Source organism: Aethina tumida, chromosome 4, assembly GCF_024364675.1.
Source record: "Aethina tumida isolate Nest 87 chromosome 4, icAetTumi1.1, whole genome shotgun sequence".
NCBI classification, from domain to species: Eukaryota; Metazoa; Arthropoda; class Insecta; order Coleoptera; family Nitidulidae; genus Aethina; species Aethina tumida.
The window spans coordinates 28,410,226-28,436,121 of record NC_065438.1 but is presented as its reverse complement, the minus strand read 5'-3'; the positions used below and the strand labels follow the sequence as shown (position 1 = coordinate 28,436,121).

The 25,896-nt window shown below is 29.6% G+C and overlaps 2 protein-coding genes and 3 non-coding genes across 14 annotated transcripts; all 5 read right to left on the bottom strand.

Moving 5' to 3' along the window:
• Positions 1-145: 145 nt before the first annotated feature.
• On the bottom strand, positions 146-3,656 carry LOC109596552 (polyubiquitin-C). 9 transcript variants are annotated; one of them, XM_049966876.1, is made up of 3 exons: positions 3,499-3,656; positions 2,631-3,190; positions 146-1,718 (listed from the first exon to the last, which is right to left on the bottom strand). In XM_049966876.1, the coding sequence occupies exons 2-3, from the start codon at positions 3,187-3,189 to the stop codon at positions 220-222; spliced, it is 2,058 nt and encodes a 685-aa protein (XP_049822833.1). In that variant the 5' UTR covers position 3,190; positions 3,499-3,656; the 3' UTR covers positions 146-219. The 9 variants fall into 9 exon arrangements, with proteins under 9 accessions (XP_049822833.1, XP_049822839.1, XP_049822832.1 ...); XM_049966882.1 differs by having other exon boundaries at positions 146-1,490; XM_049966875.1 differs by having other exon boundaries at positions 146-1,823; positions 2,736-3,190; positions 3,499-3,655.
• Positions 3,657-4,822: 1,166 nt separating this feature from the next.
• Positions 4,823-25,693, bottom strand: LOC109596161 (radial spoke head protein 3 homolog). Of its 2 annotated transcripts, XM_020011657.2 has the most exons (9): positions 25,575-25,693; positions 19,488-20,317; positions 7,524-7,611; positions 7,126-7,176; positions 6,349-6,648; positions 6,121-6,287; positions 5,784-6,070; positions 5,533-5,724; positions 4,823-4,946 (listed from the first exon to the last, which is right to left on the bottom strand). In XM_020011657.2, exons 2-8 carry the CDS (start codon positions 20,231-20,233, stop codon positions 5,543-5,545), a joined length of 1,821 nt encoding a protein of 606 aa, XP_019867216.2. In that variant the 5' UTR covers positions 20,234-20,317; positions 25,575-25,693; the 3' UTR covers positions 4,823-4,946; positions 5,533-5,542. The 2 variants fall into 2 exon arrangements, with proteins under 2 accessions (XP_019867216.2, XP_049822017.1); XM_049966060.1 differs by lacking the exon at positions 7,126-7,176.
• On the bottom strand, positions 9,228-9,309 carry Trnas-aga (transfer RNA serine (anticodon AGA)). The gene has a single exon. It is a non-coding gene; the product is annotated as a tRNA-Ser (tRNA).
• Positions 13,743-13,824, bottom strand: Trnas-aga (transfer RNA serine (anticodon AGA)). Its single transcript has one exon. It is a non-coding gene; the product is annotated as a tRNA-Ser (tRNA).
• On the bottom strand, positions 17,013-17,096 carry Trnal-uaa (transfer RNA leucine (anticodon UAA)). Its single transcript has one exon. It is a non-coding gene; the product is annotated as a tRNA-Leu (tRNA).
• Positions 25,694-25,896: the final 203 nt, after the last annotated feature.

The following is a 25,896-nucleotide window of genomic DNA, read 5'->3' as shown; positions in this document are numbered from 1 at the left end:
TAAAATGCTTATTTAAATATGTGAAGGATATAATAGATCCTTCACTTAACATCATCATTATATTTCGTACGCTTGTACAATAAAAATAAAGAAAATTTACTATCACTAATAAATTTTAAAATGTGTAAAGGATAAAAAAAATTAATTTTCTAGTTGCAGTAAGTATTTATTTACTCAAAATTTCTATGAAATATAACAATCTTAAAAGGAAATTGTAAATTAGTATCCTCCACGTAAGCGTAAAACCAAATGCAACGTGGATTCTTTTTGTATATTGTAGTCTGAAAGAGTACGTCCATCTTCCAATTGTTTGCCAGCAAAAATCAAACGTTGTTGGTCTGGTGGAATACCTTCTTTATCTTGGATTTTCGCTTTTACGTTTTCAATGGTATCAGAGGGTTCCACTTCCAAAGTGATCGTCTTTCCTGTGAGGGTTTTCACAAAAATTTGCATTCCACCTCTTAGGCGAAGCACAAGATGCAAAGTTGATTCCTTTTGAATGTTATAGTCAGACAGAGTACGTCCGTCTTCTAATTGTTTGCCAGCGAAGATCAGACGTTGTTGATCTGGGGGGATACCTTCTTTATCTTGAATTTTTGCCTTTACATTTTCGATTGTGTCAGACGGTTCAACTTCCAAGGTAATTGTTTTTCCTGTCAATGTTTTGACGAATATTTGCATACCTCCTCTCAGTCGAAGAACCAAGTGAAGGGTGGATTCCTTTTGGATGTTGTAGTCAGACAGGGTCCTGCCATCTTCCAATTGTTTGCCAGCAAAGATAAGACGTTGTTGGTCTGGGGGAATACCTTCTTTATCCTGAATTTTAGCCTTGACATTCTCGATTGTGTCAGATGGTTCAACTTCCAAAGTTATCGTCTTTCCTGTCAATGTTTTGACGAAAATTTGCATACCTCCTCTCAGTCGAAGAACCAAGTGAAGGGTGGATTCCTTTTGGATGTTGTAGTCGGACAGGGTCCTGCCATCTTCCAATTGTTTGCCAGCAAAGATAAGACGTTGTTGGTCTGGGGGAATACCTTCTTTGTCTTGAATTTTAGCCTTAACATTCTCGATTGTGTCAGATGGTTCAACTTCCAAAGTTATCGTCTTTCCTGTCAATGTTTTGACGAAAATTTGCATACCTCCTCTCAGTCGAAGAACCAAGTGAAGGGTGGATTCCTTTTGGATGTTGTAGTCTGACAGGGTCCTGCCATCTTCCAATTGTTTGCCAGCAAAGATAAGACGTTGTTGGTCTGGGGGAATACCTTCTTTATCCTGAATTTTAGCCTTGACATTCTCGATTGTGTCTGATGGTTCAACTTCCAAAGTTATAGTCTTTCCTGTCAATGTTTTGACGAAAATTTGCATACCCCCTCTCAGTCGAAGAACCAAGTGAAGGGTGGATTCCTTTTGGATATTGTAGTCTGACAGGGTCCTGCCATCTTCCAATTGTTTGCCAGCAAAGATAAGACGTTGTTGGTCTGGGGGAATACCTTCTTTGTCTTGAATTTTAGCCTTGACATTCTCGATTGTGTCAGATGGTTCAACTTCTAAAGTTATCGTCTTTCCTGTCAATGTTTTGACGAAAATTTGCATACCTCCTCTCAGTCGAAGAACCAAGTGAAGGGTGGATTCCTTTTGGATATTGTAGTCCGACAGGGTCCTGCCATCTTCCAATTGTTTGCCAGCAAAGATAAGACGTTGTTGGTCTGGGGGAATACCTTCTTTGTCTTGAATTTTAGCCTTGACATTCTCAATTGTGTCAGATGGTTCAACTTCCAAAGTTATCGTCTTTCCTGTCAATGTTTTGACGAAAATTTGCATACCTCCTCTCAGTCGAAGAACCAAGTGAAGGGTGGATTCCTTTTGGATGTTGTAGTCTGACAGGGTCCTGCCATCTTCCAATTGTTTGCCAGCAAAGATAAGACGTTGTTGATCTGGAGGAATTCCTTCTTTATCCTGAATTTTAGCCTTGACATTTTCGATTGTGTCAGATGGTTCGACTTCCAAAGTTATTGTTTTTCCTGTCAATGTTTTGACGAAAATCTGCATACCTCCTCTCAATCTCAGTACCAAGTGAAGAGTGGATTCCTTTTGGATATTGTAGTCTGAAAGGGTCCTGCCATCTTCCAGTTGTTTACCAGCAAAGATAAGACGTTGCTGATCTGGAGGAATTCCTTCTTTATCCTGAATTTTAGCCTTGACATTTTCGATTGTGTCAGAAGGTTCAACTTCCAAAGTTATCGTTTTTCCTGTTAATGTTTTGACGAAAATCTGCATACCTCCTCTCAATCTAAGTACCAAGTGAAGAGTGGATTCCTTTTGAATATTATAATCAGATAAGGTGCGTCCATCTTCTAGTTGTTTGCCGGCAAAGATAAGACGTTGTTGGTCTGGAGGGATACCTTCCTTATCCTGTATTTTAGCCTTAACATTTTCGATTGTGTCAGATGGTTCAACTTCCAAAGTTATTGTCTTTCCTGTCAATGTTTTAACAAAAATCTGCATACCTCCTCTCAATCTTAGTACCAGATGAAGAGTGGATTCTTTTTGAATGTTGTAGTCTGAGAGAGTTCTGCCATCCTCTAGTTGTTTGCCAGCAAAGATTAAACGTTGTTGATCTGGGGGAATACCTTCTTTATCCTGAATTTTAGCCTTCACATTTTCGATTGTGTCAGATGGTTCAACTTCCAAAGTTATCGTCTTTCCTGTCAAAGTTTTGACAAATATTTGCATACCTCCTCTCAATCGAAGAACCAAGTGAAGGGTGGATTCCTTTTGGATATTGTAGTCTGAAAGGGTCCTGCCATCTTCAAGTTGTTTGCCAGCAAAGATCAGACGTTGTTGGTCTGGGGGGATACCTTCCTTATCCTGGATTTTGGCTTTGACATTCTCAATGGTGTCAGAAGGTTCAACCTCCAATGTAATTGTTTTACCAGTCAAAGTTTTTACAAAGATCTGCATTCCTCCTCGAAGTCTCAGTACCAAATGCAGTGTAGATTCCTTTTGGATGTTATAATCAGACAAGGTGCGTCCGTCTTCTAGTTGTTTGCCAGCAAAGATCAGACGTTGTTGATCTGGGGGAATACCTTCTTTATCCTGAATTTTTGCCTTTACATTCTCAATTGTATCTGAGGGTTCCACTTCTAAAGTGATGGTTTTACCAGTTAATGTCTTGACAAAGATCTGCATTCTGTAATAATAAAACGACAAATGTTTAGGTAAAAAAGTAAAAAAAAAGTTCCTTCTAGAACAAAGGCGAGGTCAAATGACGCACAACGTATGACTCGAACTACGTTTTATTTAGTTAGGTGCTTCATGTACTATACAAATTATTGTAAAATGCAATTGTAAATTCGAACTTACGTTTAGTGGGAAATTTATAAATCATCAAAAATTTTGTTTACTTGGCAACCAAACTCCCAAATGTTCAAATCAAAACATACTACGATGAATTTACAATAAACGTTAAACCGATAATATATTATAATTAGTACTTACTTGTTTTTATATCCGACTGCTTATCAGAGATAAAATTACGCACTTTAATAACACAGCTGTATCGTGTACAATATTAATGTCCTGTTCGTTACCCACAAAATGGCTGCAGTGACGAGTCGATGTTCGTTTTTCTATCGTATCGGTATCCCCCACCACTCACTCCTTCAAACTCTCGGACCCAAAATCTATATTCCAGATTAATCTAGTCGTTTTTTATCAAAATCATCTAGTTAGTAACTATATTGATAAGAATAACATGTTTATTAAATATATAAAACAAAATTGATTATAATACGTGAATTGAATGTGGGAATAATTAATAAACAGGAATTTAAGGTGTGGTTTTATTGATTAATGTTGCCACACAGCATGATATAAGTTGGTAAAACTGTGAACGCCAGTGGTGGTGGAGTGTGGGGAAGACGTCACGTCGCCAAGCAATCAGCTGTTTTTAAACAGTTACAAAAACAAACACCTTTATAGTCTTTGTTTAAAACAAATGTTTGTCTAAATTTAGAATTTAGTTTTTATCAGAAAATTTATTTACGGATTATTCAATAACAAAGCGACTAATATTTTGTTTGTTGTGATTGTGTTGTAATTTGTTGTAATTAATATAATTAATATAGTGAAAAGGAAAAAAATGGAAAAAAGGAATGATTTAATTATAATTTTTCATTAAGTGATGCAATTCAATTGGTGTTTGGCTTTACATAGTGTTTGAAGGTTATAATACATTAATTTAATATTTAATACTACTTACAGTTTATATTCAATTTTTTTTTATGTATTTGTTTATAAGGTTTCTTAAGCAACTATTATTTATCAATTGTTTATCAAAAAACATTTAGTTTGCTTATTTCGTTTGGTCGGTTATTATGGTAACTATTATTATAAAATTTTAACCGACATTTTATCACTTAGTTTTAATTTCAAAATCTTTAATATGAATTTCCTTACACTTTGTGTTTTCTTATTTTTAATATTCATATTCATTTTTTCTCTTATTTAAATAAAAATTAAAGAATTTCCGTATATAGTGCGATTTTTTAAAAATAAAATCGTTAACAGAAATTTTAGATATTTTATTATAATTGAACGAAAAATCGATATAAATTGTTGCGTGTTAAATTCAACAATTAATTTTAACGGACACCTTATGTAATTTATAAACTGACCATGAAGTCTTGATTTCTTTTTTATTCTCTTTGTTAAATACCATAATATGTTATCATGCTTAAAATGAGAACAAATTTTTGTTTCTTTGAGGGATAAAACTACGTATTACTGCAACACAGCATTGAAAAAGAGGAATAAAACAAAGTTAATTTGGAATTTTTTTATTTAACAAATAGTCTCTGATATTTTAAACAATAAATAGAAAATAACCAAATGTATAAGTGCAGCTATTTTTGAAAAATATTTCTTCTAATGTAACTAAAGATGATCTGAAAAATAAAACAATTTATTATTATTTACTACTCTCCATTATCAAAAAAATATATAACCATACATTTTATGAATCACTTCTGATGTTCACAACATTATTTCTAAACTAATATTACATTACTAACAATAATTAACAGTTAGAATCACATATTTAGTAGATACAATTGGGTACAATAAACGATATATAGGAGGAATATAGTAAAATTTAATAAATTTCAACATTCAACCAATATTATATTCATTAATTAATTATTTTAATTATATCATAATATTTATCATTCTTGAACAATTATTTACAGAAAATATAGATAACTAATCTTAGACATAGTATTTGATTCTCTGACTAATTTATAAGTAAAAGCGAATAAAAAGAGCAATTTATTCCCACCCGGAAGCAGCTTAAAAGACTTCTAAGTCAAAATTTTTAATCTAGCATTTTCTGATCTCGTATTTGATAATTTTATAATATAAATTTAGTAATATATGGTTTTAGAAGATTTATGAATATAAATGTTATTATTTAACACTAAATAATTGATTTAAAATTAATATATTAAAAAAAGTGAAATAATTTTTATTACTCACATGAATTCTATTATTGAATTTCAGGTTGAGCGCTAGTTTCAGTTGCCTGAATCTCATCCTTTAGTTTTATATGCTCCAAAAGAGCAAGATCATCATGAGTTGGTCCTTCTTCCTCTTCTGTTTGTGGAATTACTTCAGCGTTTAGAGCTTTATATATTTCGGCTCTGTTTTCTAGTATTTCTCTAACAATATCTAAAAAAATGGTATGAAGTATTTTTATAAAAAAAATAGAATTGAATTTAAATCAATACCTGTTAGTAAATCTCTGCTACTGACTACTTCTTGTAGTTCATCAGTTACTTCCTTCATTAGCCAAGGCATGAAACCTTCATCCACGTCCTTTCGTATAGAATCTGTCAGGAATCCTTCGGACTCTAATCCTTCCAAGACAGACGGTAACAAATTGTTCAAGTATCCTTGCATCAATACAGACGCGGCTATCCTTTCTTCCATTTCTTTCTGAATCTTGATTCCTTCGTCATAATCTCGAAGTCTCCTCTCTTTTTCTCTGATCATTCGTTTTTCTCTTTCTTCGATTCTGGAAGAGAATATTAAAAACCAACTCATAAATATGAAATTATCTCCCACCTTTGAGCTTCTGCATTTTCAGCAGCACGAATTTCAAGGAATTTTCTTTGTTGCTCTCTTAGAGCTGCTAATTCCTCTTCTTCCAAAACTTCAATCAATGATTGTTCAATTGTCTTTCCTACAAGAACTTCAAGGATTGGCTGGACTTCCATGTCAAAGTCGAATAGCTATGCGTTCAAATAATAATAATTATTAAAAAATAGTTCAATTAATAGTAGGGCATCTTACATCTCCAGGATATATCTGAGTCTCCGCATCTTGGCCAGACTTTCTTGGCACATAGAATGGTGAAACGGGTCTGTCAAGGAACAGATCGGTTTGCGTGCACATATCTAGAACCGGCGGATGGACGAACAATTCTTCCAGATATAACTCCGTTTGGACCGCTTCGTGTTTTCTGCCATGAATGGGTGGTGGTGAACCCAAACGCAACATGGTGGCTCGAACTTGCTGGTTCTTAGCTTTTCGTCTGGCCATGGCTCGGCGTCGAGCTTCGGCAGCTCTGGCCGCCGCCGATTCCCCTTCATCCTATAGACAAATGTAAAAGTATGATAAGAAACATTCGGTCATTTTTATTGGCTAATATTTACATATCTTTTTATATGTAATAGTCATTTTGAAAAATCAACAAATGCAATATTCCTCTCCTAATTTATGTATATAAAATAAAATTTTGGATAACTATTACAATTATAAAGTACTATAAAATACAGACGATTATTTATATCTTCATTTTGTTCAATTTCCCTTTAAAAAAAATACTAGAATTTTTTAAGATTATTTTTATTTAAAATGCTACATGCCGCTTGTATTGCCTCCTTTTAAAAATAATGTAATTTATACGAAAATTTATGATTTAAGTTAATTAAGAAAAATATTTTTTTTTATGACATCAAATAAAGGAACAAATTCTACTAGATTTCACTATGTTTAATAATAATCGTCTCTATTTTATTAACATCTACAGTGAATTTAATGACTACTAAACTACTGGAGACTACGTACCACATCTCGAGAAAGAAGTTTAGCGTATGCAAAATGTGGATTCCATTTTGGCTGCATTCGACAATTAACAATAGCATATAAGTGTACGTTAGTTTCTATAGTGCCTCAAAAATTACTCTCACTCAGCCAAAATACAGTGCAAAATTTAATAAACAAAACAAATTTATTAAATAAAAATAATCATCCAATAACAGTGCAATTTTAAGACTCCTACCCTAAGCATTCATTAGAGGTTAATATGTTGAGTAATATCATGTAACCTAAATCTAAGATAGCTTGTTGTTGTTGGGGAATTATAATTTAAATTTATTTATTCTAGTATTGAACACATCATTAAGATAACACGATATCTATCCATTGTTCATGTTAGACTGATTAAATACATGAGAATTACTCACCTGATAGTCACAGCTCTGAGGTGCAAAATTACTGCCCCTAAATACCCGCTTCTCAAACATAAGATTTGCATAAGGAAGAGGAACATCTCTGAAAAATAAATTTGTACATATTAGAAAAAAATTGTTAAAACAAACATTAATACAAGATTCTCAATCAGACCTTGATTTATATTTAACAAACTGCAGTGAAACCGACTTTATTTACACGAGAGCTTTGTTTCAGTTTCATGCGTTAGCGCGATTAAGGCAGTTTCAGTTTCAATAATTCAATTGTTTTGAAACAAATCATCGCCAATGCCAAGGCTAGTGCGATGAAAAAGGATAATTCCGGGCGACACGCCACATCTAAATTGACTGCCTGTTTTCATTCAGTTCACGCAATATTTTTTGTACATAAAAAGAAGTCTCTAGATTAAGCACTTTTTTTTACTTGTTAATTAATAGAGAACATTTCAAAAATATTGGTATTTGGGTAAGTCTTATGTATAATTAATAAACACAAATCGATAGGTTTATAAATAGTGGTTATTTGACTACATGAGGAAATTTGATGGGTTTCTAATTTTGCTTTATTGATTGGTTGATCATAATGATAGTATCAGTTCAAGCTGGCCTACCTTTGTTTTCTGACAAACGTCTAATAGAGGCTGCATTGAAGACAACAATAACATTTTCCGAATTTTTAATTGTAAATGTTTCTATTTATATTAGATAATAATATTTAGCCAAATTTTATAAAAAAGACATACATGTCTTTTAAATTGTCACCTATAATAAACATTTATTTACATTATGATACCTTGAAATATTCAGACTTATTTATTATCGACTGTCTTTACTAAAGACATTTGAATTGTTAATAAATATTAAAACTTCAAAATATCGTAAAATCGAGATAATATACTGTTTACCTAGAAAGCTTAAAAGGTGTATGTATTACTTCTCCAACATTAATACTCCCTTTATATCCAAAGACATAATCTCGTCATTGTTATGAATTAGATAAAGAATATTTATTTATCCATTTTATATATACTCTTATAAATCACTTTGATCTTAATAAAATTGTATATATCATTAAATGAATGTTTGAATGAAATGGGTTGATTACGGTTCTTAAAATTATGTCCAAACCTCAATTTTTTATAATTTTGATTGCCGCAAACCACATTTTGATATGATGATATATTAAAAAAATTGAGCTTTGGTAGCCAAAGTCAAATTTCTCCATCTGATTTGAAAACATTCAAATACGTATTCCAGAGAACATACTAAATATGTCAACAAAGAAATTTAAATATTTAAATGACTGAATTACATACATCTTCCACGCAGATTTACTTAGGCTTTTCAAGGACAACAATAATATAATCAATGTGCAAAACAATATATTAAAAATCCAGATATTTCAGTTCGAAAATAAAAATATTTAAAATAAATCGTTTAAATAAGTTTAAATTTTCAAACTATGATTCATAAACATATTTCTTTATTAAACTCATACGTGATTTATACTAGAGGACAAAAGGTTAAATTTAAATTATACATGTTAGGGTATATACCCTAATATGCAATATATATTGCAAATGCATTTACTGGAGTAAAAAACTTACTTACTAAATTTTTCAATATACATTCGTATTTTTCTCAAGCTATTACTACTAAAAAAACTAAAAAATCGATTTTTGAATCGAAAAAGTAAGCCGCAGTCGGTAGGATTCGAACCTACGCTCCCAGAGGGAATCTGATTTCTAGTCAGACGCCTTAACCGCTCGGCCACGACTGCGATATATATACAGTATGGAACAATTTTTCTCGCACAATTTTAATTTGCATTCGCAAACATTCTACAGTTTAGGATGTTTTTATTTTTTCGTTACATACTTCTTTAAGGATGCCTGAAGACTTAAGATGAAACCAACAAAACTACTAACAAATGAAAATAAATAGACCATATATAAAGGAAGTTAATTCTTGTTTAATTTGAATTGGCAATATATTTGTTTTTGGATATATCTACTTAAACCCATCTAATCGGGTTCGTCCAGTCGCAACTGAACGAACAACAGTGAATAGAAAGCAAATAAGTATAAAGTGCAACAGTCTCCTAGTGCCAGGTGTACCATGGAAACCACGGATGTGCCACTCGCCATCAAAATACGAAATGGAAACAACAAATCATGTGGTCATCATGGAACTCCTGTACAAGTAAGTAGAGGAGTAGAGTAAGAAAACTGACCTTACTAAATGAAATCGCACACCTAAAGTAGGAGCTAAACGCTGCATACTTCGCTGCACCAAAAAAAGTAAGTAAACGCAAATAAGATAGCAACAAGTAATGGTTTCGAACTACTCCCCTTAAACGAAGACGTAATAGTCCACAAACATAAAGACAAAATCTTGAAAAAAAAAAAAAATAAATCCATAAAAGTCACGACAGAGGTTAGCAACTACAAGGAATTCCACAAAAAAATAACAAAAATAACAGACAACAGAGCCACAATTAAGTACGGACAAAAAGAAACAATAATTAACACATCGAACCAGCAAAACAAGGATAAAGTTTAAAATCAGCTAAAGAATCTGGACCTAGGATTCTAGACATATACAGAAAATGATGAAAAACCCAAAAAACTAATCTTAAAAGCGGTCTCATTCCTAGAAACAAAAGACCTGGAACTTTTTTTAAAAAAAAACATAGATCGTTTAATGCTTTGAGTTGTTCTATTGCAGTATTTTGATGAGAAATAGTGAAATCTATTGTGATGGTCGTTGTCCAACTACAACAAAACGTACAAAAAATAAAATACACAAACTGGACAAAATTACCAACATGGAGGAAGCAAGCGAAAGAATTTAAAAACGCACAAAAAAATACTAAAAACGTGAAAGTTTAACACAACCATAAGAATAAAAAATGATCAAAATCAAGAACTATCTCTAGAAATCGTAAATAAAATAAAACAAAGGAACCAAATTAGGAAAATGCAATAAAAGAATCCGGGCCAAATAACAAACGAAATACTCAAAGACTAGATAAAGAAATACAAAAAGGACATTAGAACATACAACAATAACAAATGGAACTAGTTCCTCAAAAATCCAAGACAAAATCACAACAACCAATTATTTCCCCAAAATCACAGACCCATCATCCTACTCCCAAACAGTCAAGAAAAAACTATAAAATACCTGGACATAACACTTAATAACCATCAGAAATTTGAAAAGTATATAACAGAAAAAATAAAAACAATTAACATAGCATCAAAGACTCTGTACCCACTAATAAATAAAATAGGAGATAAAAATATCAACCAAATTAAACTTATACAAAGCTGTATTCGCACTTATAGCATTGTACGCGAGCGAAGAATGGTCAGTGGCTTCTGACATTCAATTTAATCGAATTCAAACAACACAAAATAAATTACTAAGGCAAATACTAAACAAACCTAAAAGGAGTTACTTAAGCTAACTTCACAAGCAGACGGTCAAAAAATCAATCGAAAAACAAATTGGGCATAAAAATAAAAAATTCCGCAAAATAACTCAACATCCGGTACTAAAAAATATAATCAAAACGCATCCACTGGAAGACTGTTCTAAGTCTTTCTACCGTCTTTTTCCGAAAATAAGACATCCTCCGAAAATAAGCCCTATCGTGATTTTCGGAACTTTTTGTAAAACAAGACATCCCACGAAAATGATGATGTTTCCAATGCACTACGAACAGGGTACTTAGACAGGAAGCGAAGAACGATAACTATATCGCAAGACATGAGAGATTCGGACCAATGATTCAACAGGAAATGGATTTGGAAGAAAAGTCAGAATATAATTCAGAATTTTATTTATGACGATGTTCCAGAAGAAAATATTAAATAAAAGTATACAAATATACTTTTATTTTTGCATTCCTCCGAAAATAAGCTATAGCGCGTATTTTGGACCAAAAAAGAAAGTAAGACAGTGTCTTATTTTCGGAAAAAGACGGTATAAACTACTGAAAGAGACATACAAATAGTGAATTATCGTACTACATCTTAAAAAACTGCAGTCAGTTACAAACCCTAAGAAATAAAATAGCTGCAATAAATCAGTCCGATAAAAAAATCTGAATAATTACTCCAATCACAACACCAACAAACCAAACCGGGACGCATAAATCCAATAAGGATAGGGGGCGCCCAAAAAACGATTAGGAAAACGTAAAAACAAATCACAGACAACTGCCGACCGTCGACATGTCGACAAGTGAATTGTATTATGTATAGAACAATAAACATATCTATACATATAAATAAAATTGTGTCTGTTTATAATATTGAAATAACCGTTTTTTTCTACATGCATAAATAATATAAATACGGTATATACACCAAAACAACATTTTTTACAATTTTTGTCTATCTGTGTGTCTGCCTGTTTGTTGCGGCTAATCTCTGAAATGGCTGGACCGATTTTGACGGGACTTTTATTAGCAGGTAGCTGATGTAATAAGGAGTAACTTAGGCTACTTTTATTTTAAAAAATTTCTTTTATTTTAGAAAAATAAAGTAATGTTGCAATGTCCAACTACTGTCCAGTACCATGCGCATGCCACCACTGGGCCATCACGTCGGGCGCCTCCCACCACTTCTCTCACCAACGATTGATTGATAGTTTGATTTGATTGATAGGTATCTTTTATAATTCCACCGATCCGTTCTTCTTATCTTATATTAATTCAAAGTATTTTGTTACATTTTTACTGCTTTCCTTTTTTACCTTTAAGTAATAATTATAATTAATTATAAATTAAGTACATTTGTGTACAATATTCAGATTTACATTGAAATTGATAAATTATTTATAGGTTATTTTTTTTAGTTAGTAACGTAGATAGTTGTTTTTTTCTAATATTTAGTTTTGACTAAAATAAAGTCAAATCTCTCTAAAAACATGAGAAAGGCCAAAAACCAAAGATTGCGACGTGAAAATGAATCTGAACAAGATAGGGAAAGTCGTCTTAAAAATTGTAGATTACGGATGTCCATGCCTAACGATTACAATTAGATAGAACGCGTCATTGATTGTTAAGGGCTCAAGAATCTTTGGAATCTCGAGATCACATATTCAACACGCTATCGGACGAAGTCGCTAGTACAGCTAGTTTAATATAAAAAATGAGTTTTATTTACAAACCCTGGTTTATTTTATTTGAATATCGTTTCCAACCACCAAGCATATTTACGTCCCAATTTCATTTTAACGAATCATAAAACGTCAAAACTAGGTTGAATCATTAAATAATAAAAAACGAACAAATCGATCACATCGTATAGTGGAATTACTCTTGGTCAACGGTTATGACAATATTGTCTATTAACTAATTTTGATAAGTAAGTGTTCCACTACAAATCAGACTTCGAATCCTTCTGATTGCAACTAGTTCTTTTTTAATAATACACGTTCCTATTTGGAATATTGAATGAAATGATGGCTTTTTCTGGCAAATATTAGTTTTGCTTAAGAATGAATGACAGTCGTCAAAGAATCAGAAAAACCCAACGAGTTATTTAAAATATTATGTAGAACAGTATGTCGTCTAAGCAGTGGATGTGATGATTTGGGGGACTAGTACCCCCTTATGTTTATATACTTCATATACTAATCGAAAAGCGATTGACTGATTGAATTTTGAGGGAGACATAAGGCACGACAGAAACAGTAAATATCTGCAAATTTGCATACTTACTGTCAGATATAATAGAGAGATGACTGACTGACTAACTTCCTAGAAGACCAGAGACATTTGAGGCATTAAATTTGAATAATATGGGACTTTTTACCTCAAGAATAAATTAACAATCTGATACGCAGCATGCCGAGACTTGTAGTTAGTTAAGTGTGTAAATTTTCTATAGACCTTATTTTTTAATAAAACGTTATTTTAGTTATTATTAATATGTATGTATACCAAACTTCATTAATAAATATTTATATTATTTACAATATCTGGGATTCGGCTTTCATTTTAAAAAGCAATAGTGCAAATATTTTCGTTCTTGTGTTTAATTGAGATTTTAAAGTATAAAATTTAGAGAAATTTTTTGTATACCATGTATTTGTTTTCAATATAAACTAAACTAAATTTTTCAATATACATTCGTATTTTTCTCAAGCTATTACTACTAAAAAAACTAAAAAATCGATTTTTGAATCGAAAAAGTAAGCCGCAGTCGGTAGGATTCGAACCTACGCTCCCAGAGGGAATCTGATTTCTAGTCAGACGCCTTAACCGCTCGGCCACGACTGCATATGCAGATTTAAGCATAACAACATTGATTTGCTAAAATATTACTTTTCTGTTGAAGGGGTTGAATGTAAGTACAATAGAGACAGACAGTCTCCCACTATGGGGCAGACGTCAACTGTCTCTGTCATGCATGATGTCTCGAATTCAGACGGGTCAGACGTTTTTCCTACTGTATAAATATTTTTATAAGTTCTCTTACATTAATTCCGATATTTAAAACAATTATATTTTTTCATTATAGAATATTAAATATAAATATTGGCAAATTTATAAGATGTTTTTTTTTCATTTATATGATAATATTTTTCAAAATTTTATATGTTCGACTGCGTTATTATTAAAAACGTGTGTGTATTGATCGAAAAGCATAACAATATTTTTTATTCAAATGAAAAATTTTTAGATCAAATTATTCATTACATCACAAATGTGTCAATAATATGCCTTGGCGGAAATCTCTCAAGAGAAAAAAAAAAAAAAAAAAAAATAATTAAAATGCATGGAATAATTATTCCAGATAAGTTTCTTTTTGTTACTGTGTTGAATTTTCAGAATTAGTTAAACCGAATTTGTTTTAAAAATCCAACCTATATGATTTTATTCGATTTATTATATTCTTTGAATATTTTCAGTTTTTAGTTTTCTTTGGGTATTTTTAATTATTTACACGTTATCACGTAATTTATTGCTATTGGTACAAAAAGAAAAACTAATGTTTTCATTAAGATTTAAAGTTAAAATTGTGTTCCCAATTGAAAAAAATAAATAAAGATTGTAAACTATTGTAAATATAGTCGAAGTTTGGTAACTCGATCCATCTTATCAAGACTTCCAGTTATTAAATACGTTGCAACATAAGTATGAATAATACATAAATACATTTATTTAAATAAATATTTCCATTATACGTCATACAAACATGTATTAATGCATATTTTGAAAACGACAATTTCGTTTTCTGTATGATGTATTATTTTGGTAGTTTTCCAAGTTTCAAATGCTATTTGATTTTTTCTTTTGAACATTCACTTATGGAAATAAAAGGAATTCTATTTTCCTTCTCTTTTTCAGAATATTTAATTTTTAATCAATTATTTTATTATTTATTTTAATATTTTACAAATAATTCTTAGTTTACTGTATAATGTATACAACTGAGGCGGCTACTCAGAGATGCCTCACTTATGAAAATGATTTTATTATTATAACGTTACTATTAAAAAATACATTTTTTATGTTTTTATTCTTTAAAATAGAATATAATTTAATATTTAAATTAAGATATATTGTAAAACGGACAATTAAACAATCAATAACAGTTTCATATTAAATTTCAACGAATATTATGTGTGCAAGTTCTCGAGAGGTAATATTAAATGTGTCTCTTCGCGCCAATTCGTTTGATAAATTAATCTTGAATATTTTTATTTGAGATATTTGGTATAAAAGAAGTGTTTGTGATTTGAAATATCTTTTTTGCGGACTAAAATTGCATAATACAACATTGTTTCTGATTTTTTTGTTTTATATATATAATATGCCTCACCAGGATCAAACCACGTGAGCCGCCACTGGTATATAATATATTTTGTATTTGGTTTATTTCGTTCATGTGTAGATATTGTAGTTATTTTTTTCTTTTCATTTAAATTTCTAGTGTTTCTTATTCATCTGAAAGAATTGATCGTCAAACTTGAGAATTATTCTTATCCTTTAATTTGCAGTTTGTCCTGGTGTACGTAAAGAGTTGTTATAACTTGTGACGTTATATTGGTTGAATTTCGTTGATTATTATATTACTCCACGAGTCTGGACTCCAGGAAACCGTAAAGTTATTTTTAACGAAAACCCCTTCCCATCAGATTTTATTTTATAATGCCCGCACGTATAACTGTATTATTTATAAATTTAATTTTAAATGTCATTCAATATAATGTTTAATATTTGCACTGCATTATATCACATATTTTATATTATGTTTGGGATCATTTTCAGCACAAATCAAGATAAATATGCAAAAGTAACATAATTATATACAATATGTTGATAGGGTTGGCTGATTGAAGTGCTAGTTGAAATGTAAATACAAATTAAGCCATTTTTAATTTATATACACTAGTTAGATTCCGTGCAACCTAGATCTATTTGAAAATGACCTAGTTCATATGTACGAGTATATGTATGGTATAAATACATGTACTTATATTCTCTTGTTTTAAATAGTAATCAGAAAATAAATATTGAATCTTCTTAATTTGAAACAGATAAATAATTTTAATATATGTACATTTATAAGAGTATTAGCAAATTTATAATGATGAGAAACTTAATCAATAATTCTTGTAAGTGTTTTCCATATTGATTATTGAATGATATGTTATAATACTTTCAATGTTATTCAAGTTCTGTAAGTAAAAATTTTCAAACTTTGCCAGTTACTTATAATTCTATATTATTTAATGTCAATTGTTTATTATATGAATTTAATCACTTATATTATAAAATTACGAGACCTTTTGAATAGAAAATATTAAATACCACAAAAAGTTTGTGGTACATGATTTATTTGAATTAATTTAAAATTGTAATTTTTGTGTTAAACTGTATATATTACTTGAAATATTTTAATATTGAAGATGAACAACGTCGAGGCTGTGTTAAAACCTGTACCAATGAAGAAATTAAAGAATATCTTGAAAAATTTTTAGTGTAACATGATTAGAAATGTGCTTGTTATTAGATTTCAATCAATCAATCAATCAATCAATCGTCAGAAAGTGGCTTCATTAAAAGGATTCCATATAAATTACGTCTTTACTTAATACCCAAATTAGATGTTTGACAACTTTTAAATGAAACTGTCTACTGTTTATGAATATGAACTTTCTTAAAGACAAGTTTCTGGGGGTACTGATTCAATATTTTCACATACATCAGACATTCCTCCACCTAGCATCTGAGAGTCCAGAATTGCTTTTCTCGTGGCATGAATTTACTAAAAATTTGCTTGGCAAAAGAAGTGTTTTATGATGATTATTTTGTTCAATAAAAGTAATAAGGAGACCATTTTATATTTGGGAGATTCAATAACATAGATTCTGTTTTATATTTAATTAAATTATATTTAATCACTTTCAAAACTAATAAATAATTGACATTAAATAATATATATCAATAATAAAAATGTTTGTCAGGTGTGGGGTTCGAACCCACGCTCCCTTTCGAGAACCAGAGCTTAAATCTGGCGCCTTAGACCGCTCGGCCAACCTGACTTCTATCATTTGTTTTGGAATTGAAGTAGATAAGTGACACACACAATTACCCGGTGTGTTTAAAACAGACAATTTCAAAAATAGAAGTTACTATTTTTATTTCTCAAAAGATCATAAACATACCGACCTTTGAATGTTCTGTAAAAAATATTATTTTCGTAAAAACAAACTGAATAATTTTCATATTAATCTAAATCAATCGATTCCATATTTTTTGGATTTAAATAATTCTTACATCTACATCTACATCAATTTAAAATACAGTTTTATTTTATTTTTCCATGATTTTTTTGGTTACTGTATTTAAATATACATCACGAATTTATCTACCGTTCCGTGGTGAATTCTGTAATATGCCTATTAATTTTTCAACGAGTACAGTATATTGCAGTAGTTAGGGAAAGTGCTAGTAATTCCAAGTAGTTATATGAAACACAAAACCTTTAATATTTAACATTCTCATTATATTAATTATGTTTACATAATGATCTTTTATAAGAATTAACTACCTAAATTAGTTACTATTTGCTGTTAACACATCATAAGGGTATATTCGGAAATACGAATATTGGTTTTTCATAAAATAAGTTTTGATGGTTGATTTACTAATTACAGCGGAAAACCATTATTACTACTTGGCAAAATCAATATATTGGATAAACATAGACGTGGATCAAAAACCTAAGCAGCTGACTGATCGAAATAATTTGAATAAATAACGAACTCATGTCAGAGCCAGTTTGAATTTTCAACAATTTTAATTTCTGATAAACAATGTGTTCACAAAAATAAATGCAAAAATAATATTTTTTAATTACTTAAAAATAGCTGAGTTTTAAGAATAATGTATATTATTCAAATGATAATTTATTTGTTTTCTTTGGCAAAATGTTTTTTGTTTTTAAATTTAAAATACTCTTTGAATTCTGTTCTATCTAACATAAAAAAATTCTTTAAAAATATATTGTGTGTAGGTGAATTTTTTTGGCTTTTAATAATTTCATGAATGATAAAATAAATTTCGAAAACATTTTTTTCATTTAAGATTTTTAACGATATCAGAGAATCCTCTGTTCTTTTAAAAGTAAGATAAAATATTTAAAGGGCTATTCAAAGGGTCCATTTTGATAAAAAACCGTCATATGGACGAATGTCCTAAAAAATATTTACTGTAAATACTAAAATTTTAAAAAAGTTCAATCTTTTTTATGAAATCTATATCACTCCAGATATTATAATGCAATTGTACAACATTCTTCATTCATTTCTTCCAGTGTTATATGAATTAAGTATTTTTAAAGAAAAATGTGGTACGACACTGCTTTTTTGCAAAAAAAAATTATTATATTTGTTCACTTTTAACAAAATCAATATCTTGATTTTTTCTGCCGATTTACATTCAGAAGTGAAAGAGAATTATAAAACTTTATTGCTAGAAAAACTAGGGACGTGACAATATTTTCCATTAAAAATATTTCGTTTAAATTCCTCCCGAACGCCACTGGAAGAAATATAAATAATTCTTGTATCGAAAAACACATAGCAACAAAGGTATTTTTGTATGAATTTCAAATTATTTCCATATGATCATGTGGAGAAATATTTGTTATTTTTTACATGAAAACAGAAATTATGTGAAAAAACATCAACAGATCAAATGTGCTCAGAACTGTATGAAAATTATATAGTAATATTATAATATTATTTCTTGTCAGGAAAAGACAATATTTTTCATTAGTTCAATTCACGGACGAATGCCATTGGAACAAATAAAATCAATCTTTTACATCGAAAAATGTCTCTTCATACATAGTAGCTGTTTACCAAATTTCATTACAATATTTGGAGTGATATTGTAGATATTGTAAGAAATAATAATTTTGAATATTTTACAACTCTGTAATTCAAAATTTGAAACATATATGTCCATATAAAGTGCTTTTCTAAAAATGAATTCACTATTCTTGGCTATTAAACATTTTACCTTACTTAAATATTCTGTATAATAATAATTTTCTGATAACTTACTTAATTTTTTTATTTACAATTTTTTTACTAATCTTTTTCCTTCAAATGGGAATGTTTTTGTTTTATACACTTCATCGACACAAGGTTAAATAATTGTTAAATAATTGTTGTATTTTGAAATTAAAATGTAATTCCATTCAACAATGTATATATTTATCCGCTGATCACAACTCCTTAATTGCTTTGTCTATATAAACATGTAATATTGAATCTACAATCTGTGTGATAATCATCATAATTTATGTCTATATATCAGGAATAAAAAGATAATAACGAACAATTTTTAATAATATATACTTGCCTTTATCATAAAAGTTACCTATAAAACATAATAAACTGATTTATATTTAACAAATTACTTACTTGTAATTCTTATTAAATATAGTTTTCTCCTGTTCATCATCGTCCTTCTGTACTCCTATCACAGCTCCCGTAACTTTGCCAGCGGCCTTCGCCGCGGCTTCACAGCGCGACTGATGCACATACCTTTGGGGGTTGCGGTTCAAAACCCGCGGCTGACTAAAATATGCGTATAACTTTCGAGTGTCCTCTTTTTTGACTACCGGCTCCTCAATCCTCAAACCGATTAGGCTTGCGATTTCAGGAGGCGGCTCCAGAAACTGACCCTTCTTGACCGTTGTAACGAACGGTTTTTTGTTGGCGTCAGCCACCGGTGTCTTCTTAGCGCTCCGTTCTTCCTTCTGCAGTTTTCTGAGTTTGGCATCAAGTGTTCTTGTAAATTTCGTGTCTAGAGTAGTTTTGACGTCTTCGGATTTTGCTTTGGTGGCGCTGTTGGTGTGATTGAGGTTGCCGTGTGAGTTACTGAAGTTGTTCCGTTTGATGTCAGAAACGTCGTGATCAATGTAACCGTTTGATTTTGCGAATGGTTTTTGTTTGTTTTCTACCAGGTTGGTGACGACTCGTCTTGTTGGATGCACTAAGGCATTTGGTTTTTGTTTTTGATTTTCAGTTCCGAAGGGCTTTAAGATCGCTTCTCCTCTTATGGTAATGGGTAAATTGTCTTGGTTTAGTACTTTAAACGCAACGTCATCCTCTACTTCTTCTGAAGATACCGAATCGTTTAAAATCGGAGCCATTATGTCCAACATTATATGATATCGTTTTGTTATTAATTTTTATTTTTAAATTTAACGTAACTGGTCGGTTGGTGTATTAGCTTCATCGCTAATAATCTGAGGAACATTATTAATATTAAGTATTTTTCTAAATTAACACAAAATAAATATGCATTTGTTTGTAATATATATATATATATATATATGTTTATATTATAAAAGATTTTTCAAAAATGAGAAAATATAATTTTGGGTTAGTAGTAAAGTGCACTAACCTTCTGTGCACCAAATTTTATTAAAAAATCATAGATATAAAAAAAATAATAATTTTTTTAAAACTTTACCACTTGATATTTCAAAATTTGAGACGTCTAGAACACATGTTGATGCCAACTTATTTTCTCTTAAAATGAATTTAGCTCCCTTAAATATTTCACCTTACATTTGAAACAGATGTTTCTCAAATATGTGATTAAAATTGAGGAACAAATTTAAAATTTAAAAACTTTTTTTTTATATTTTCGTCATCACTTAATATTTGTTAAAATTATTAATCTTACATATTCTTATGCATAATTTAGAAAAAATGGTCTTGTTTAATTTTAATTATCACGTACATGTTTGAGGTACTTCAGTTGAAGTTACAGTGATTTTCATATAATATATAATCAAAAAGTATATGAAGCAATAATGTCAGATTAATAATATTTGTATTTGTTAGTTGTATTTGTATATTTGTGTTTGTAACAAGTATATACTATTAAAATAACACATCGATATTTTAGAAAAAGATTTACCATTAAATTTTTCAATGGTTACAAACCCGCCATGAACACGACCAAATAGTTTTCTCTGACAAGGCAACTTTTACCAGAAATAATATGCACAGTGAACATATTTGCGTCAATGTTTGTAAGAAAAATCACATACTATGAACAATCATTTAAAATAAATATTTGGACTACAACATTAGGAAACAAAATACTTAAGTATACTTTTCTTCCTGACAATTTGACTGGAGACAAGTCTCCAATTTCTAGATACATGAGTTTACGAATTACTCGAAGACATCTCACTGGACAGAAGACAGTATATGTGTGGCTATACTCTCCCTCAATGTTTCCAAATCAATGGTTTAGCCGTGGAAATGACGTTCCTATAAATTGGCCTCCATGATCACCACTACTAGATTTATTAGAGTTTTAGCGTGTAGTCAAGTGAAAGGGAGAGTCTATGCTTCGGAGGTTATTAAGATATGTCAATTACATAAAAAGATTGAAATTGCATTTAATGAAGTTAGAGAAGGACAAAAAATAAATTCATGTATTGTAGTAATGCAAATGATGGGCTTTTTGAAATGTGAATGAAATTCACAAATTAATAGAAATATATAGTAAATGATACTTTTTTCATTCTTTAATTATTAAATCTTACCTTAAATACCTTATCATACCCACATGATTTTGTATTTAGTGAAAATCACTGTTACTTTCTTCAAAGGTTAAAACTCAAGAATACTTTTTTTCTAAATTCAATAAAAAATAAGAAAATGTTCAGTGATGTAGAAAATGGCACGAGAAAAAGGAATCTCCCCAGAATCTATGCTAGTGTATCATTATCGAAAATGTTTATTACAGTATATTAGAAAATTTAATAACGATTGAACTAAATATTACAAATTTATAAGATGTTAGTTAGATTTTCTTCATTATTGGAGTATTTGGGTATTTATAGTTATATTCATGTATTGTTTAAATTAAAAAATCCACAGTCTGACATTAGAATTTAGGTTACAAAATATTGAACTTCCGATATGAAGCACAACACTGAATGGAAGGTAAATAAAAATTTCGTTCAGACAAACATAAAAATATGCTAAATGCTAAAAATAGAAAAAGTTGCATGTTCAGAAAATTCTGCAATACAATCATGCATTGCAGCTATATACTTCTAATACAACATAATATTATAAGCCAAACAAGTGTAAATTATTATTTTTTAAATTAAATTATTCATAAACACACATTATATATTACAAACATACACATTTACATGTAATTAATAAACTAGAGTATGTAGATTAATATCTTGAAATTACAATGTATTAAAAAAAATGTAATAAACTGGTTTATTTAAAAGAAGATGAAATGTATTATTTTTCGTACTATTATTATAACTTTTCTAATATTGTTAAGCATGGGATATTATCTATCCCTGTTTCAACTATAACATTTCCAAAATTGATTTCTTTTATAATCTAAGACGATTTTTAACAGTTAATTTTTCATTAGTTGAATAATAAAATCAATATTTATGTGAACTATTTATTATTCTGTGTTTGTGGTTATCCAAGGTCATCATGGTCATCATCCACGTGGTTTTTACTGTTACTGTTTCACAAGAAATAAAATTCACATAAAATTCAAGTGTATCGTATGTAATATATGAATAGTTGAAAATATTATTAGCTACACATTTAAAATAAAAACATGTTCTCGCAACATTTTTTATTAAACCAGTATATTACATAGAGGAAAATGTAAAACCTACTGTTGATACAATGTGTATTAGTCAATTTTACATATTTTTTATATATGTAATTGAAGAATTTTATTATTAAATTTATTAAATTAAAAACTCATGAAAATCTTTTATCTAGTCTAGTAGGCCTTTGTGAATAAAAAAGAAAAGCAATTACATTCTTTATTAATGTTATTTTTTAGTTCGAAATACTAATTTTAAATTAATATAAAAGAAGATCAACAAATAGTTACATTGTAAATTCTATCAAAAATAAATTAAACTGATATCCTATTATTATCTTTATTTTATCTGTGACTTCACTCTAATAATAATTATAATTTTTATTAAATGCTTATTTGGGAATTACACATTTATTTTCATTTTTATAACTTACATAACTTAAAATAAAAATTAAAAATTCATAATTTATAATTACTTAAGAATTATAAATCTAAATTATTTGAAATATATTGTTAGAATTAATTTATCATCCCCATTTTTTTTATGTATGTTACAACGGTAGATGGGGACTGGTGACCATACTAGAAGGTCAGTCAGAGTAAAAATCGTGCTACAACTCCTGCTTAAGAACATTTTTTGAGACAACGGTTTGTAACTAGCAGAGCTTTACAGTTGCAGTTAAAAAACGTAGAAGGGGTTCGAATAAGTATTGAAACTATTCGACAACGACTTAGGGAAGACAATTTTCAAACCCGTGTTCCTGTTCGACCTTAACCATGTATCATTCGATAGACAAGTTAGTGTATTTTGTTGCCACCTTAATGATATGGGGAGGCATTTCTTTAACATAACGTACCGAGTTGGTGGTGATAAAAAATGGGTATTTTAATGTTGAGCGTTAGATTTTGGACATTCCAAAAGACCATGTCGTGCCATTTGCCTTTTTTATGAGTCCACATTTTTTACTAATGCAGGATAATGCACGACCACATATACAAAATTTAAGTTACACATATTGAATTTCCCTGAAATTATGTCGAGAGTTACACTTCTAGAAAGGAAATTATAAGATAAGATATAATATATTCTTTTGTCATGATATTAAGCTCAACACTGAATGGAAGGTAAATAAAAATTTTTACTAATGCAGTATAATGTCCGAAATATATCCTGCTGACATTGGAATTAATGTTATGGCCTGCCCAATTCGTAGTCCAGACCTTAACCCAATAGAACTGGGAGATGCTTAAGGGCCTACCTAACCGTCCGAATAACTGAGAAATTGGGAAAAATTTGAACCCCATATTAAGTTCAAATTTTCGTTTTATAAATATCAAATTTTGTTAATTTTTTATTTTATGATAAAAACAATATTTTTAAGATTTTTTCTAACAATTTTAAAAATATATTTTTAAATAAATAGTGTACGTTTGTTTTTCCCGGTTTGGGAAAATAATAATCAATTAATATTAGTGTGGTACGTGAATTTCTTGGAACAGTGTAGTTTTTGGTAAATCATATTTACTGTTAGGTTTACTAACATTTCATTTTGACCATTTATTCACTTTCCCAAGCGCGCTAGAAATGTTTGTAACTATTTGCTGCCATTTCAAATGGCAACAAAAATTGTATGTCGTGTAATTATTAATCAATTCTATATTTAGATACGAAGTATGGTTTCTATTCCATTACAGAAACAAATAAAAATGTGAGTCACGACGACGTTAATTACACTTCTTTACAGATTTTGAGAAATTTCGTACACATTTGTCGAAATAACAAGGTAATACTTTCCATAGAATCAAAAATATTAATAGTTGTTTAAGTTTGAGGGTAGGGTAAATTTTTCACTAGAATTCAAAACAAATTGCTTAAGTATTATAAATCTAATATAGAAATAGAGACACAGCAGTATTAAGGTAACCAGCAATTGGTCATGTATTTGTTAATTGTAATTTAAAGAAGAATCGGTAATCCAAAATATGGTGAATGCGCCGGTTCCTTTTATTTGATTAAAGAAGAAATATTTAAATATTATGTTTAAAAAAATGGCTGCTAACTTAAAATAAACTATTGACATTTTCAGATTCTACGTAAAAATTATTGGTTATTGTGATATGTATTATTAACCATACTAATATTAATACAATATTCACTATTTCTATTATACAAATTAATATGTATTTAAATAAATATATAAATATCAGATTATGAGAAAGTGGAATTAAAAATAAAGTTTTTTATACGTAATGTAACCGGTCCAATATGGAAATAACCCCGTTACATCTTTTATTTAACTCAATTTCTATGAGCCCAAAGATTGAGTACAAATTTTTAATAATATTTTCAAATATATACGTTACTTTAATTTTATGAAAGTATATAAAAATATTTAACATATACTAAATAAATCATCATCAAGTTTTTCCTTCGTAAAATTACTTCCATAATAAATAATATTAATGTATATAATAAACTAATAAATAAATTTACCATTATAAAAAATATTTTATAAACTGGAAAAACAAAAGGGCGTTTTCTCAATAATTTGTAATTATTGTTCAGGATTTTCATATATTTTATACAATAATAATTTTATTTTATTTAATAAAATTCGTGTTCAAAAATACACATTGTATCTAACTTGTTTATAATATAATATAAAATATTTAGAATAAGAAACGAACCAATTTATTTTAGATGGCAGAATGTATTTTGTGTTTCGTTAAAATTTTCCTTCAATAAAAGAAAGTGTTGCATATAATTAAATTTATTGATTTCTCTCCCTCAAAAAGCGCCTACAAAACTTGAACGCCAACTATAAATCAAACTAGTTCCTTCACGAAACACAAATTAAATTGCCATATTCCTAACTTAGCTTAATACTTACTTTACTAGAGAGTTCCTCAATTAAACGTTACATATTTGACTAATAAACATAGATTTACTGTACTACGGATGTGATTAAAACGTTTCCAGTGAAAACGTGTATTGTTCAAACTGTTTTTGTGCCACCGGTGATTGACGTCGCGGCGGTATGGACGGTGGGTTACTGGCCAATGTCCACTACCACCTCTGTATAGGTGGGCAGGTAAATATCGGCGCATGCCATTAACGCAAGAAATATATTTCTTAGAAACTGGACTACTAACTGAATAGCATATGTATAATACGATTTTAATTACGTTGAGCATTTTTATTTTATTTTTACA